This window comes from Athene noctua, chromosome 2, assembly GCF_965140245.1.
Source record: "Athene noctua chromosome 2, bAthNoc1.hap1.1, whole genome shotgun sequence".
Lineage (NCBI taxonomy): Eukaryota > Metazoa > Chordata > Aves > Strigiformes > Strigidae > Athene > Athene noctua.
Window position 1 is genome coordinate 6,405,422 of NC_134038.1, and position 16,791 is coordinate 6,422,212.

The 16,791-nt window shown below is 42.6% G+C and overlaps 1 protein-coding gene across 1 annotated transcript in view; it reads left to right on the forward strand.

Annotated features, from left to right (window-relative positions):
• Positions 1-16,791, forward strand: part of COL22A1 (collagen type XXII alpha 1 chain) — a 218,110-nt gene that overhangs the window by 76,200 nt on the left and 125,119 nt on the right. The window contains exons 9-11 of the mRNA XM_074901126.1: positions 571-615; positions 5,860-5,913; positions 6,705-6,740. Coding sequence (XP_074757227.1) covers positions 571-615; positions 5,860-5,913; positions 6,705-6,740 — 135 coding nt within the window. The remainder of the gene's footprint in view (positions 1-570; positions 616-5,859; positions 5,914-6,704; positions 6,741-16,791) is intronic.

The window sequence follows — 16,791 nt, forward strand, 5'->3', positions numbered from 1 at the left end:
GAGATGAGTTTGTTTTATTTGAGACATGCTGGATAGGTTTGGAAATGACACTGTGCAAGTGAGTTATAAGAAGGGCTGTATTTATTTGATAAGTACTTTAACACCTAGAGGTGGAAAGTACTACGTAGAAAGAGCCAGGCATGTGTTATTGATAGGTGGGATGTCTGTAGATGTAATGGCAGCCTAACCAGGTGTTTTCTCTTTACCTAACTGAGTGAATTTGATTGTGCTGGTAGTCTGGTAACAACCTTGAAATCAAAGTTGTTATTCTTATCCAGCCCAGTTATGTGCATCCTTCTTCAAATAAAAAGGAAGAGATTCTGAAGGTAGATATAGCCACACTGAAAAAATCTCATACCTTTTAAAAGCAGTGTGCTTGCTTGTACTGGCTGTGACTGGGATCTCTGAGAAGCCAGCTTCATTGCCACTGCTCTTGAGGGCATGTCAGTTTTAGTCTGTTCTCCACTAAAAACCAAAAACATTTTTTGCCCTCAGTTGTTGTAGGATTGAGCCCCTTGCTTTGTTATATAATGAGAAGATCATTCTGACTAATCATGTTTTTTGTCTTAGGGGGAGAGAGGTCCAATTGGCCCTGAAGGTCCTAAAGGTCAAAAGGTCAGTAATATGTGCTCATTTATTTGGTTAATAAAAAAAACAACAACAAAAAGTTTCAGAATAAGTTCAGGAGTTGAAGATTTTGAGAAATCTTTTTGAGTCAGTTTGGCATATGACTGAATTCAGATAGTTTTGGATGAGCCCAGGACTGCAGGAGCCTCTGGCCATCTTATATCTTTGCTCTAGGCTTGCATTTGAGCTTCTCTGTGGCTGCTTTGCGTCATTCTTAGAGTAAGTCTGTTCTAAAATCTTTTCCTGTGGATTCTAAACTGGCATTTTCTAAGTCTGTCTTATTCAGTTTGTCATGTACAGCTTTCATAAGTCAGCTGGAAATCCATGTGCTGCTGCTGTGCTGTGCCTTGCTCAGCAGTACTAGATATCCCTAGGTTATCCCTAGCAACCTCCCAGTCACACTCCTCAAAATTTCCTGAGACTAGGGTAAAGGATTAGCCACAATGTATTATCCTTAGCAAGACTGTCTGAGTCATTGTCTGATTGTTAATATAGGCCACATTCCTCAGTCGTCTTCTTCCTAGATAATAGGGTAGGAGAGTGGTTGTGATGGCTGCTTCAAGTTTCACAGTGCAGCCTCTATGTGATCCTGCGTATTCTGCAAGCCTCTTTGACATGCATGTTTATACAGCACACACACATTTTCCTTCTGTGCTTGGTTACAAATAGAGCTGTGAGGCGATTGACTTCAAGGGAGCACTTGCACTGAAAGAAAACAAAGATTCACAACATTGCTGAAGAGGTGAAAGCTGGTGGTGTTGGTGATTCCTAGTTTCACCACGTGTGTGATTAAAAAGATGTTTGGGAAGAATTTATATTCAAACCTATTGCCATCTGAATCACTTCCACGAATTTGGTCACTGAGTTTATACCTGTTGAACAAATGAATCATACCCCACCAAAAGTTACTCAGTTATGGAAGACTGTGAGAGGGGAAAGGAGAAATCTCTGGGTCTTGGAAGGTCAGACATCCTCGGCAATGTTTTGTGGATTTTTTGGCAAGGCTTGGTCTGCTCTCTGCAGGGAGAAGTTTTGGATGATGAGGAGACGTGTTAAGAGTATGTTTTCTGCTGGTGTAAAAGAACACGAGTTCATTAATGTTCAGATGTGCCTGACTGAAACTGCAGAAAATGTTATATAAATAGCAGCTTTCTATTTTAATCTGTGACAGCCTAAATAATGATGGTCTCTTTTGAAGAATGGCAGAGCCATGACTGTTGTGAGGAGGTTGCAGAAGGACGATGAGGATAATAATAAAAGCACCCTGGAGCAACATCCCGTTGTCTTTGACCACTTTGACAAGGTCTATGTGCTGATGAGGATGTCTGTACTGTCTAACATGGCATGCTGCTGGGCTGCAGGAGATACTAGTTGGTTACAAAATAGTGTACATCCAAGTACAGCATCAGCAAGTTTTCTGTAACAGATCCTGAAATGGCTGTCCCACTGCTGTAGGTGGGCTGCTGAAGAGCTCTGCAGATGTCTGTGACTTTTCCCTGGCTGTAGTGGTCCAAGACTCAAGTACAGCTGCGGCAAGACTGTGTCACAGTCTCAGGGAGCTGGGGATGATGCCGTTTAAATCCAGGCTCTGACAACAATTTGGTACAAATATGATGATTTGAGACAAATTACTTAGCTTCTCTATTTGCTAAATAAGGCAAGTAATCAATTTTGCTCCTGAATTGCAAAGATGTGATTAAATAACGTGTACCACCCTTGAAAGCAGTTCTTGCATAGTTATTGCCAAGGACCAGCTTGTCACAGTCTCTTCTCTATGTGCAGGAACAACTATCTCTCTCCTCTTCTCTCTCTGCAACATTACTGAGCTACCTGGGCTAAAATACTGGCCATGGGGAAGAAAGTGAATGCTATTTACAACTCTCCAATATTACCACTTGGTACTTTATTAAGACTAAAGCCCCACAAAACTATGAGTGGCTTCTGCATTATGTGGTTTTAAGTATCCATACTATTTTTTAGGAACATTCAACTTGGCTCCTCATTTCTAAGGTGCAAGGGTTGTGTAATGAGGAGGGCTGTAAAGGATTTTTAAGATTTCTGTTTGTTAGTTGAATCCAAGAGCTATGGCTTCAAGAAACACTAAAAAAAAAATATTGCAAGGTCTTTACTATACTCAGGTTTGATTAAAACATGCTAACAGGTGAGTACAGCATAAGACCAAGCATTAATTGACTAAATGAGAGAGGTGGGAGTAACCAAATGAATAAGGAAAGAAATTATCAGAAAAACGTGGAAACAGAATGAAGTCAGGACTCTTAGTCAAACTTCATCATTTTCTTTATAGACATCATTGCTACTGTGTAGGTCTTATTTGGGATGAATTGCAAAGTTGAAATCTACCCTAAATAACTGAGGCCCAAGGGATATTCAGGTAGGCTGCAGGTATTTGAGAATTATCCAGAAATATTTTATAGGCTGATAGTGAGAAATGCCCTGTAAGAGACTATGTGGCCATGTATGAACCCAGGAAAGCAGCTGGTTCAGAAAAACAGCACACAGGTGGTGGGAGTCACCTGAGAAATGGGTCCCACCATGGGATACTGATGGGGGCAGAAGTCAGTGTTAAAAAAACAGAACACCCGTTTTGCTCCCAGACAGGCATCTTTGGAGAAGTTGACAAAGGCAGGAGAACTAGGAAGTTCCATCTCTAAGCTAAGACAGTTTTTGGGTTTAGTCTTGTTTTGTTTTCCCTAAACCAGTAGTAGCTGATGGCTTTTTCATTCTTTATCCAAAGAAGGAATAATGGCTAAGTGGTTCTTCCCATTTTCTTTAATAAAAGGTCAGTTTGAAGGTCTGTTAAGTAAAGTGAATGTGGCTGTTGTCTATCTGAGATGAAGATGTAGAGACTGGTGTTCAGGCTCTGATATCCTGAGCTCCCATAGCATATTCCTTCTTTCAGGGGAGGAGGTTTGGACAGACTTTTCTTACGGTACCATCTGACCAGTGGAAACATTTGCAAGTGTATAACCAGTGTGGGAAGATAATGAGTTTCTGTTCCTCTCTAATTTAAGTCTCCAAAGGCAGGGCAAAACAGGAGCACTTGCTGTTATTAGAAGAAGAGAAAAAATCCCTCAGAGATGAACACCTCAGCCTCCATTACCCATGCTGCCAAACCGAGGGTAATGCATGGAGACACAGCACGCATGTTTTGGAAGCAGATACAATAAAGGATGGTACTGGGGAAGAGGGAGACGGGAAATAGCTTTGGAAGAATTGGCTAACATGCCTGAAGCTGAATCCTATTGATAAATTTTAGATGCTAATGACAGCCCAATCTAATTTATTTTCCTCCTGCACTCAGTCTGCGTGCTGTGTTGTTTGCAGGCAGCCAGGCTGGCTGGTTGGGGCACTGAGATGATGGTCAACAGGCTTCTGCTCTCTTCCAGCACTGCTATCGATCCGAGTTTTTTCTCTAAACACTTCTCTCTGAGATCTTTTTTTGTCCATATCATAAAAATGACATTGCTTACCTGCCTTTGGGAAGTTTGTGAAGTCCAGTGTATTAGACATGCTCTAGCAGGATGGGTTTTTTTCCTCCAAATTAGAAAGGAGTTTTGGTGTACTTTACGTGACTTAAGAGACAGTTGTGTAAAAACTTTTATGAATTTTGCCACAGCCGATTTGAATTGACTGTGACATTGGTTTTGCATATATTCTACTTGCTCTATGAGATTTCTTTCTTTTGCACAAAAATGATAAAGAAAGAAAAGTTCATATTTCCTGTGCTTTCAAAACCCTACCTTCATCTGGGGAAGAGAAAGCCTGATCCCAACAAACGTTTCAGTGTCTGGTACAGCTAAGCACATTTTTTTGGGGGGGGCATAGACCAGGACAAATTGAGTAGAGCCACAAAATGAAATTCTACTGTGGTCCATGTGGGGAGATTTGGGGAGTGCAGGCATCATTGGATTTATTGCTGCTGTGGTACTGGAGGGTCCTGCTACAGGTCTGAGACTTTTATAGCTTGATGCCATGTCTAAACAGAAGTCCAAAGTGCCTAAACTCCCTACAAGCAAAAGATAATGAGAGGAGCAAATAGGTGAGGACATTATATTTGTTAGTGATGGATGGGGAGCTCATCACAGCATGTTTCTGGTATATTCCTTTTGGGTAAGAATCAGGTAGGAGCTAGGTAGAGGCATGTGGGCAGAGCCCTCTGCTCCCTGGCAGCTCCTGCTGCTACAGGAATTAAAGGAACTTTAATTAAGTTAAAGGAACTAGCCTTAAACTAGTCTCAGTAACGGGTATATCCTCAGCTCGTCCTTCTTTCAATTTTGTGACTGCAGAGCAGTATGTGAAAATGATTTGCAGGTATTTTTTCTGCACTTGCTGATTTTGACACTACTTTTAGCTCTCTGTCTGATGAATACTTATGAAATGATGCATCTTCTTTGATTCTTTATCCCTTTCACCCCTGTCCTGTTTTGGAGACAAGTGAAAAAAAAGTTTTGCTTGGTTTCTGATTGACTTTTTTTATCTTTTCCTCCTTGTGTATTTGCCCCTCCAGTTTTCATTACCCACTATAATTTGTATGTTTTCAGCTGTCTTCTTTCTGTGTTCCCTCTCTCACAAGCAAGGAGAGTGACTCTGTGTGTATTGCATGCTTCTGTGAGGGAAAGGAGTTAGCTGATCATGAAAATCTAGCATGAATAAAAACGGTGGGTTTTGACTTTTTTTAAAAAATAGCTCTAAAGTATTTAAGTATTTAGAGGTTTATCTTTTCCACATTTAAGGTGTGCACCTTCTGGGTCTTATGCAAACCACCTTTCTAAGCCGTTCCTGGCTTGATAGAACATAAGGACTTCTGAAGCACCTCACAAGAGAAAGCTCTCTGCCTTGCCAGTGTACTCTGAAGGCCTCTAGCAGTATTTTCATATGAAGAATAGAATATAAAATCAATCTGAGAACTTGGACATTCAAGTCAATATAAATGCAATGAGGTACACCCAGTCCTTACAGCAGGAGCTGTAATCTTGGTCATAAAGACTGGTGGGACCAGAAATGTCCACAGTCTCAGTCAAACCCTTGTTGCATTGCTTCCCAAAAAATCAAAGCAATGGAAGGCTGGCCACAGAATACAAACACTAATGTGATACACTTCACGGATGAGTCCAACAGGAGGGTGTAAGAGGAAATCTCATTTGTTATTTCTATGACTGTCAAGAAAGGAATTAACTAACTTTGTGGTATTAACACCCTTTCTTTTTCAAGGGAGAACGTGGCAGCCAAGGGCTTCCTGGACTCAGAGGAGAAAAAGGAGAGTCAGTAAGTAAGAAATACCAGAATGATTTTATGTAAGAAGATGGAAATGCAATTAGTTGTTTTCTCCATTATGGTGAGAACTTGCTCACAATGTCAATGATGTGCCCTGTTGAATATGTTCCCTCTGCTGTGCCTTAATCACAGGGGAAAGCTGATCTTTCTGGCAGACACTGTCATTTTTTGGAGGGGGGGAAATAGATGGGTTCATCCCTGGATACAGCTGATAACTGACTTAGTGTTTGCCATCTAATTAAAAATGTAACTTGGTTATACTTGATTATAACACAGCTGCACATCTAATGGGGACAGTATGAGGCAACTGAACACAAAGAAGATGCAAATCTCTTTAAACTCTTTTACATTCAGATGACCAAGATACAGCTTTCCCCAGCTGCAATTAACGCAAATGCCAGACAGAGGTTTCAGGCGAGAAAATCTTTAACCCTATGTAAAATTCATTGTAATAAGGGTTGTTGTCATCCTTGGTTTTGGAAATGAAATATTAGACGCTGCCCCAAAGAGAAAATAAGATGTTTTCTTGACTGAAGTAGGAGAATTGGGGTATGTTTTCTATTTTATTTTGTCTCTGAATTACTAAAAAGGAATTATGCCCAATGAAAATTACTTTCCCTTTAGTATCTGTCCTGTGACTTGTGTGTGTATATATATATATGTGTGTGATAAATATGGATAGATATATCTCAGATATATAACAAGGAAAACGTGAAATATATATTTATAGTCATTTGACCATGCTATCAAATGTACCTTTTCCCCTCCTCTTTCATTTCTAGGGCAGACCCTATGGCAGAGGAGAAAAAGGAGAAAAGGTAAGTTCTAATCCTTCACTAGACTAATTAAATGATTAAACTTGCTGTTGCCTTCCATAGCTTGAAGGTTGCTTTTGGAGTACACAGAATGCAAGAAGTGCGATACAGTTAGATCTTTGTGGGGAACTTTTATATTGTGTTATGCTTCCTTCTGCAGAAAACCTTTTGCTTTTCCTCTTTGTGTTCTTTGAGTTTCCTTTTGTGCATTGGCCATGTAAAATGCTATCAAATTGAAATGATAATCTTTGCTTTGTGTAAGCAGCAGTGAGCTTGTGGAGGATAATGCAGTAAAGCAACTGTCTGGAAGGATGAAAAACAAAGGGAAAGTATAATTTTGAGTTAATTGAATTTTCAACAAGTTTAAATTTGAGTCATGAGGAGACTGCCACACTGTCTCTTTTTGTTAGATATTTTCATTAATACCCTGAAGGACAAAAGCCAGAGTATTTTCTTACTGAAAATGTTAGGTAGGACAGAGTATTAAGATTTGGAGGTTAACACTGAGGATACAGAGTAACCACTGAAAATAGGTAGGTTATCTATCTTGGAAAATGCATTCAATGGGAAACAAGTAGCATAACAATGTGAAACCAGTAGCGTAACTGGACTAATTTGCATTAAAAATATGTCAGTTTCCAGGCAATTATGGCTGCAAACTTCTCATTCCCCACAACAAAATGAGGCTGCAGGCCTAGACCGCAGAGGTGAAGTAGCTCTTTCTTTCTGTTGCTCCATATCACACCTGGCTGTGGATGTTTTTCTTATCACCAAACTGAAATTTCAAGTTGTGGAGAACAATGGAAAAAGATTGACAGGAGGGTCTAAGAGATAGATGGATGTATTAAGGAAGAAGTCATGAAAATGAGATTAAGAATCTGTGGAGCTCTTTTCCAGGGGGTCTGTGGCTACCTGATTGCTCAGAGAATTTAAAATAATATTGGCTTGTGGTCTGAAAGGAAGAACGCTTCACTACTGAGAACATGGCATTTATGGCCATTGCATCTTCTTATTTGTTCTTTCTATGATTATGATATATTGATTGTATATAGTGGTGATACATCATGCGAAATTACAGTCTAAATGAGGGTTGTTCATGGCAGGAAATATTATTGAGCCAGGCTAGAGACATGGGGGCCATAAAGCACACATTTCTGCATCCATCTTCCTGCAGTCCTCCCACTGACAGCCACTATTTAGCCTTTGAGACTCAGGATTCAGCCTTTGGAAACCAGCTCATGTTTGGCAGGTGGTGAGAGTCAGCAGTCTGATGGGAAACATGAAGTTTACAATTTGAATTGTGCTGCAGTTGAAGCAAGTTCTTGTTTTCTTATGTTTTGATCTCTGCAGAAAAGTGTTGGAAAACATCACTCCATCTGTATTATTGTCATGCCTAGAAAAATAGGTCTGCAAGACTGGATTGGAGGAGAAAAAATAAAAAGACCCCACAGTATGTGCAGAAATTCTTTGACGGGGATAGCCAAACAACATTGAGTGGTCCGTACAAATGTGTAGTTACGGACATCCCTGAGTTTGTGTCCAGCTTGTTTCATTTATTTGGTACTCCTGCCAGTCAAGGCAGTTTGTCCTCATCTGTGGAGGAAATGTATTTGGTACCTGGTGTGTTTGTGCCCCATGTCTGCCCAGTGGCTGTGTCACCACTGTTGATGATGAAGAGAGAGCAAAGATATATCAACTGTACATTGTTGGCTTGATTAAAAAGGGAACCTGGGGGTATAGAATATCTCAAGTTGGAAGGGACATGTAGGGATCATTGAGTCCAGCTCCCTGCTCCTCACAGGAGTACCTACAATTAAATCATATGACTGTTGTCCAGATGCTCCTTAAACTCTGACAGGCCTGGAGCCGTGACCACTTCCCTGGGGAGCCTGTTCAGTGATCAAGCACCCTCTCAGTGAAGAGCCTTTTCCTACTGTCCCATCTGAACTTTCCCTGACGCTGCTTCATCCCATTCCCTTGTGTCCTATTGCTGGTCACCAGAGAGAGGAGATCAGCATCTCCCCCTCTGCTGCCCCCCTTGAGGAAGTTGTGGGCTGTGATGGGGTCACCCCTCAGCCTTCTCCTCTCCAAGCTGAACAAGCCAAGTGATGTCAGCTGCTCCTCGTAAGTCTTGCCCTCAAGGATTTTCACCATCTTGATTACCTTCCTCTGGGCACACTCTAATATTCTGATGGCCTTCTCGTATTGAGGCACCCAAAACTGCACAAGTACTCGAGGTGGGGCTGTACCAGTGCCACATGGAGTGGGACAATCACCTCCTCAAAAGGCTGGCTATGCTGTGCTTGATGCACCCCAGAATACAGTTGGCCCTTTTGGCTGCCAGGGCTCACTGTTGACTCATACTCAACTTGCCATCAACTCAAACCCTCAGACCTCTTCCTGCAGGGCTGCTTTCCAACTTCTTATCCCCCAGTTTGTATGTGCAACCAGGATTACACCATCCCCGGTGGAGAATCCTGCACTTGTTCTTGTTGAATTTCATACAGTTGGTGACTGTCCAGCTCTCTAGTCTGTCCAGATCTCTCCATAAGGCCTCTCTACCCCCAAGGTGGTCCATAGCTCCTCCTAGTTTAGTTATCATCAACAAACTTACTTAGTGTAAATTTGATTCTTTCATCCAGATCATTTATAAAAACATTGAAGAGCACTGGCCCTAAAATTGAGCCCTGGGGAATGCCACTGATGACAGGCCACCAGCCTGATGTAACTCCATTTACTATAACCTTTTGAGCCCAACCCATCAGCCAATCGCTCACTCAATGTATTACGGAGTTGTCTAGCTGTGTGCCGGACATTTTCCCCAGAGGGATACTGTGAGAGATAGTATCAAAAGCTTTGCTAAAATCCATAACCAGTGATATCTTCTGGCTTCCCTTGGTCAAATAGATGGTTGACCTTGTCACAAAAGGAAATTAAGCTGGTTAAGCAGGACTTTCCCCTCATGAACCTGTGCTGGCTGTGACTGCTGACTGTGTTGTCTCTCAAGTGTTTTTCAATAACTCCCAGAATAACCTTCTTTGTAATTTTACCAGGCACTGAAGTGAGACTGACAGGTGTATAGTTGCTAGGGTCTTACCTCTTACCCTTTTTGAAGACTGGAGCAACATTTGCCAGCTTCCAGTTGACTGGGACCTCCACAGACTCCCAAGACCTTGCTGCCATGCCGCAGCCTGTTTACTCACCCTGGTCGTGGATTGCTAGTGCTCCCCAGGGGCTTCTTGTATATGTGTGGGGGGCTTCGCTGCCATTGCTCCTGGTCCCACTCAGGTCTTCTCATTTGCTGTGTCATGAACTGTGGGCTCTTGGTGGGTCTCTCCACTCCCTTCAGGTTCCTCTGGTTCCAGAAACCCCTCTGTGCACCATGCTGGAGCGCTCCACAGCCGACACCACGACACCAGAGCTGCATCAGTGATGTATTTGTGTGTATAATTTTTCCTGAACACAAAAGATCATTTTCAGGTGCAAAGGTGAACCCTCAGCAGCAGAAGGGGATAGGACTGTAAGTGGGGGGGGATCAGCCATGCAGGCAGCGTGCATACCGAGGATGGCTATTGCATGCAGGGGCGGAGTACCTTGTCTGTGTCTTGACATCAGAAGAAATGCCTACAAGAGGGAAGTAGCCAGAACCACAGGGAGTTGGGGTGCAAGTGCCTGCGGTGCTAGTTACCATCTATACGCCTGAAAAAAAGAGGAGAGCCTATGAAATTAAACCCTTCCCAGATAGGAGAACACCTGAAAGGAGAGGATTCACATGGCATTCTCTTTGCCTGCTGCATTGCAAAGACTGCATGAGCACAAATTCTTTTTACTCTGGCTGTGACAGCTTTATGTTTGCTTGATTTTTATGGGTACAGGCCAGTGCTAGGAAACTGGATCAGAGATGCTGGAATTTGAACAGCTGCGGTCTGTGCAATCATTGCTGTTCATGTGCTGTGGGCTCCTTCATAAGGACACGGCTCACATCCTAAGTGTTGATAGAGTGAAGTTATCTCACCTTTGAAAAGACTGAGATGACAAAATTACTATTGTCCCCTCATAGTATTGCTTTCCAGCTGTGCTAGTGCCAAACACCTGCCAGATCATGCTGTTGCCAAGTATTGTGTGTAGGGCAATTATGTGAGGTCTGAGGCATTTGTTAGAGGGCAAATCCTGTGCTTTTCCAGGACAGCAGAGGCACTGGCCTTGCTTCTTCAGGCCATTACCTCATTATATCACTAAGTTGAAACCAAAATGATGCTTGTTTTAGAATACATAGCATGCCAAGAATGTCATTAGTGGTAAACCAAAAGATAACAGCAGCTGTGGCTAAAAACCTAATTCATGTCGACGTGAGGTCTTGTGTGACTTTGAAAACCAGGAAATTCACTGTGATGGCTCAAGCAACAGCCCAGCATGTTTTTCCAGGCCTAAATATCTCAGCCTGGTAGAGAAAACTTTTTATGAAGAGAAAAATGCATGTGCAGACCAAGTAATTGTGCATAGATATAAAAAAAGAGAATAATGTAAGAGGTGCTCTTGTGAACTGCTCTCAAGTAGGTTTCCTGGTTAGGTGTGATTCAGCTGCCACTCCTCCAAATTAGATCTTAAATTTCCACTGTTGACTGTCATCTTTCAGCCCTTGGAGTGTTTAACCCCTATGGCATTAGATGTAGTCTGTCATATTTCTGCTCATAAATCTGTGTCCCTTTGCTGTGTGTTCATTCGGTGGTTTTGCACATGCTTATGCTTATGAACTGATTATTAAACACGGGCAAATACCCAATTCTATAACATGATCACCATAAAAGGCAATGTTTTGGCTTTGTTCTGTAGGTTATTCAAATATTGCTAGATATTTGAATATTTGCTAGACCAGATGGCCTGTTCCTGCAAGGGTTATAACTCAAATCTTCAAACCTCTGTTGATCCAAGAGGAGTAGGTGCAGGAGAGAAGTGAGAACAGAAGGAACAGCTGTTGAACATTTTTGAGGATGATTCAAGCAAGACGGGGTTTCAGTGACTCTTGATCAAAGTCAGGGTAATCATGTTTGACAAGGGAGGTTCTGTACAGTATGAGGTCTGCATTCCTGGGGCACAGCCATCCACATCGTGAGCTGGCCTGCCTTTCTAATGCCTCCATACAAAGTTTAACTTCATAGAATCATAGAATCATAGAATACCAGGTTGGAAGGGACCTCAAGGATCATCTGGTCCAACCTTTCTTGGCAAAACCACTGTCTAGACAAGACGGCCCAGCACCCTGTGCTGCTCAATCTTAAAAGTGTCCAATGTTGGTGAGTCTACCACTTGGGGAGATTAGTCCAATGGCTGATTTAGAAATCACAGAGGTTTTTAAAAACTGATGCACTTGTCTTGCAAAGTACGGAGTATTATGCAATGGTGCTGAGCCACCTTTCTAGCATCCTAAAGGCCAACAGTAGTGAGAAGACTCCACAGGTGGCAAGTCGCTTAGAAAAGTGATGACTTTGGAGAGGACATGATGAAAACCTGTATGGAGATATCAGTAGGAATTTTAACTGTTTCTTCAGTTATATAAGCTAAGGGAAAGCAAATCAAACTATCTGGTAGCAAGTTTAAAATGAACAAAATGAAGCTGCTTTTCATACAGCAGGTACTGGAGCTCCTCTTCGCAGTCTGCTCTGGAGGTTAAAATCTTGTGGGTTTAAAAAGGTGCATGTGTTCATTAAGGAGAGAGACCTGTAAACATCTCATCAGTACAAAGACATTATCTCTGCTTCAGGACTTCAGCAAGTGATAGCAGTATAGTAGGTGAGAGAAGTCTCCCATGAGGCTGCTGCTGCAGATGGGATAGGAGCTAGCTAGACCTTTAGTCTGACTGCTGGTAGCTGTTATTGGTCTTTTGAACAGCTCTTGACTATTCCTAAGAGCCTCATTATTCAGAAGGGGCCAAAAGTTTCCATAGTCCACTGAGGGCTTGGGCCAACAGTTTATAGCTATTGAAGAGTAGGAAACATAAGAAAGGTGTCATTAAACTATTGGGTCAAGTGATCACTACTGTGATTTTCCACAGGAAACCAGTCTGTTGGAGGAGAAAACTAACCAGAAGCACCCACCTTCTGAAGAGGTGGTGGATGAAAGTTTCATTATGGCTTACACTGGGACTTCTCTCACTAATGCGTTTCCAAGAATATAGAAGCTTTCTTTTAGTGCTTTATCTGTTTCCCTTCATGCTAATAATCACACATGCAGCAGTGAATATGAGAAACAGCTTCAGTAGATTAAGTCTATATTCTCCTAACAGTGTTTTTTTACATGGTAATGACTTGCTCTGATAAAAATGCAGAAGGATTATTATAGGATTTCTTATGAGAATAAAACCTCTGAAGTGGCTTGGCTTATTACAGATGCAGTGACTACAAGACCAAGCACAGAGAAGAAAAGCAGGCAGATAGTTATGACTCTGGGCTAGGCTGCAGGAGACTCAGGCTTAAAACTTTACTCCAAGAGGTTTTGTTGACCTTGGGCAAAGCAGCTAGTCTTTATAAAATGTAAAATAAAGCTGGAGAACCAATTTCCTTCAAGGCTTTGTATATCTTGCCTGCTAGATCCTTTAAACAAAGGCTTTGCTTCCCCTGTCTTCCAAATTGGAGTTATCACCATTTTTAGGGCTTCTTGAAAAGCTGCAGAAATCTACCCTGTTAGATAGAGTCTATCCACGCAGAGCCCTGTGCTCTCTGTCTTTGCCCTGAGGCAGCTGAAAGTAAGAAAGATCTAACCTGAAAGCCATGTAACTTTTTTCCCCCAGTGCTGTGCTGTCAGAGGGATTTAGCAAATTAGCACGAGCACAGTGACTCTGGGTCGGGCCTGGCTAGCATCCAGTAACTTGGGGTACAAGAAAATGGGTGCAGTTCTGCCTGAAAAAGGTGCCACAGACATAGCTGCAGTCTGATACTGCATGCTGGTTTGATGGCAAAGGAGAACTTTTGCTTGGATATTTTTAAGAGATGTATTTTGGGACCAGAAGGGCTTGACTTGGTTGCAGGTAAAGGTCAGGCTGGAAGTGGTGTTTTAGACATACAGAGCTATAATAAAGTTTGAGAGTCAGGTCCCTGAGTGTCAGGATGCAGCAAGGACCAGCTGTACCGCAAGTGGAACGGAGCTGGAAACAATACCATGTCTGACAGGGCAGGGACCTCACCAGCCAGGGCATATCCCAGAGCACTCCAGCAAGGGAGCAGGATGGGTCAGCAATGGTAGCCAGGTTGAGCTGAGTCCAGATCACCAGACTGATCCACGGTCATGAATCAAGTCTAAATCCAAGCCAGGAAAGTGGTTCTGCAAGTCCAGGTCGGGATTATCAGGGTATGTGGCCAGGTCACTGCAGCTTAGTTCAAACAAAGGCCAAAGGTGGGAACCTCTGCTTAAAAAAAGCTTCATTGCAAAGGAGGGGGACCAACCATCTGAACTCCTAGAAGCAGGACATGCTCTCTGAGCACTTACACAATGTGGAGCCTGAGCTTTCACAGACTAAGAATTAGTCCTTATTCTTACAACTTCCAAATAAAACTAATTGTCCCTCCAGGAGATTACATGTGTCCTTTCCCTGCTGAAACCTTGAGTTGGGTGCAGGGAAGGTGCTCCATCTAGGTTACAGGCTGTCACATCTCGCTCAGATGAGGGAGACGAGTGACTCAGATTTGCAAATCCCCAGTGGAGTGGACAACAAGTCTTCAAGTCCAAACATTTGTTAACTACCCACAATGTACTAATTGAACACACGATAATTGTCTAAGTATATAGCAAGTTGGGTCAAGCAATACAATATGCCTTGAATTTCTTAATGGGAAAGGGAAAAGAGGGAGATAGAGGGAATGGGGCAATACTGATCACCAGTCTGGGTTCCTGCGCTGATCCTGACAGTGAGGGTTCCAGGAGGTGGCAATCTTCCAGGGGGGGAGCCTTTCTTTCCCCCCGCTCAATTTATACAGACTTTCCTTGGGTCCATCCCCTAGGACGACCCATATACCTACGTATCCCATGTGTGGGGAGGGGGAAGGTGCTGCATGGGATGATATAATTAGCGTGATTTTGTTAGTCTTCGTTAGCATATCCAGGGGTGTTAGCTTTAATATGCATTTCATGGATAATGAAGCAAAGTTCATCCACTGGACAGACGGCCCTTGAAATCTGACCAGGTGCTCCAGAGCAGAGCTGTCCTGTCTCCACAGGACTCCCCCCTTTAGCTGCACCCTGTGTTACTGGGGCAGCCTTATCAGCTCTGACCTCCACAGAATGCACCCTGTGACTCATAGTTTTGTCTTGGGAGTGTTTGAGGCATTTCTTCGATCAGCCTCAACTGTTGCTTTCCCTGGCTGTTTTTCTTAGTTTCTCACAGGCCTGGTTTCTTGTCTCTCACACAGGCCTTGTTTGGGCTGCTGTGGTGTTCAAACATTGTCACCAAGTCCCAAAACTCTTAAATGCCACCCAGTTTACCTAGGGCTGGTGAACTGAAAGGTGTCTCTGAGAGTCTAAGGAGGCAGCAGGAGACTTTGTGCATCAGCATCCAGGTTGGGGGGCCGTGCTCTTTCAGCCAGCACATCTTGACAGTAACAGGATGGGAAAACATCTCCAAGTTTAGAGATTCTATTGAGTTTGAAATTTGAAAACAAAGCAAAACCCCAACTGCCCAGTAATTGCTGTTCCTTGGAGACAGTGGCTGTGCAAATATTGCCTTCTCGGGGTTTGGTTCTTAGCACTCAGATCTTTTTACTTTATTGCAGAATAAAAAATAATGTGAGCATAGCTCAAACTGACCTGGTAATGAAAAGTGAAAGTGCAATATCTGCAGGTTTTTTTCTTACTATTTTTTGTGCTGGGAATCATCTCTCTCAGGAACCATTCCTGGTTACAGACTTCATCTGGTTAAGGTCACTCAGCAATTAACTTCTCAGTCCAGCACTTAAACATCTGTATGATAATACCTCATCTACTTCCTAAGGCTGTCATGCAGCTCACTGGAGTCGTCTGTATCTGTCATTTCTTTTCTGAATCTTCTGGTTAAAAGGTGAGGCATATTAATGTTAGTATCTGCCTTAGTACTCTGAGTATGTTTGCATCCTCTTGTGTATGCAGGCAATTTCAGTTTGCTCGTTGAGTATTTTTGAGTCCTCTTAGCTGTAGTTAAAGTACATTCTGCACAGCTAAATAACCACGGTTTGATGGAGTTCTTTTTCTTAACAATAATTAGAGGGTTTTAGATAAATTCTGTGGTTTTCTGTGACCCAGAATAACAGCTGCAGATTGTAATAAACAACTCGAAGCCAGATCACATACTAATTGTGCATCGTGACAGCTTAATTCTCCGCAGTGCAAGAATACTAGTAACTTGGGGTTTTTTCCTTACATAAACTTAGAGAAAATTTCTTCCTTTTCAGCACTGGCCCCTGGCTGGCAGGTACTTTGCTAGTATATAATGACATCTACTGGCAATCAGAAGTTTTCAAAATCTCCAGCACTTGTTTCTTTAGAGGATTTCTCTGCCAAGATCCACTGGCAGTGTGGAAAGGAAGCACATGAAGAAGATTTGCCAACTTTGTGCTTCTTCTGATAGAAGAGGTGGGGGGAGGAAAACGGATTGCCTTGATCCTGTCATTGATAACTGTTGTTTGAATGTGGGATGCTCTTGAGAGTGATATTGTGGTGGATAGATATGGATTAGCTGCCTGTTAGGTGCAAAATAAAAAAAGCTTTCCCAGCAGTCTGGAGCATACACTCTGAAATGGATCTTGTATCCTAATGAATCATGGAGAGCTGAAGCATTAAACAAAGCAAGTTGCTATCACCAGTTTATCAAAGGCATCCTAAGTGTTCCCTGCCCCTCTTCCTGCTACATGTTTTCTCATCTATCTAGTTAAGAAGCCAGATTTTCCCCTTTCCACTGATCAAAGCTGTTGCCAAGCTGCGTTTCCTTGTTCATGGCTGAGAAAGTGCAGGTGCCTTTTTCATGGTCTCTCTGGAGGTGCAGGTGAGGGCAGGTGAGACCATGGCAGCACTGTGTTTCATGCTGTTCTTT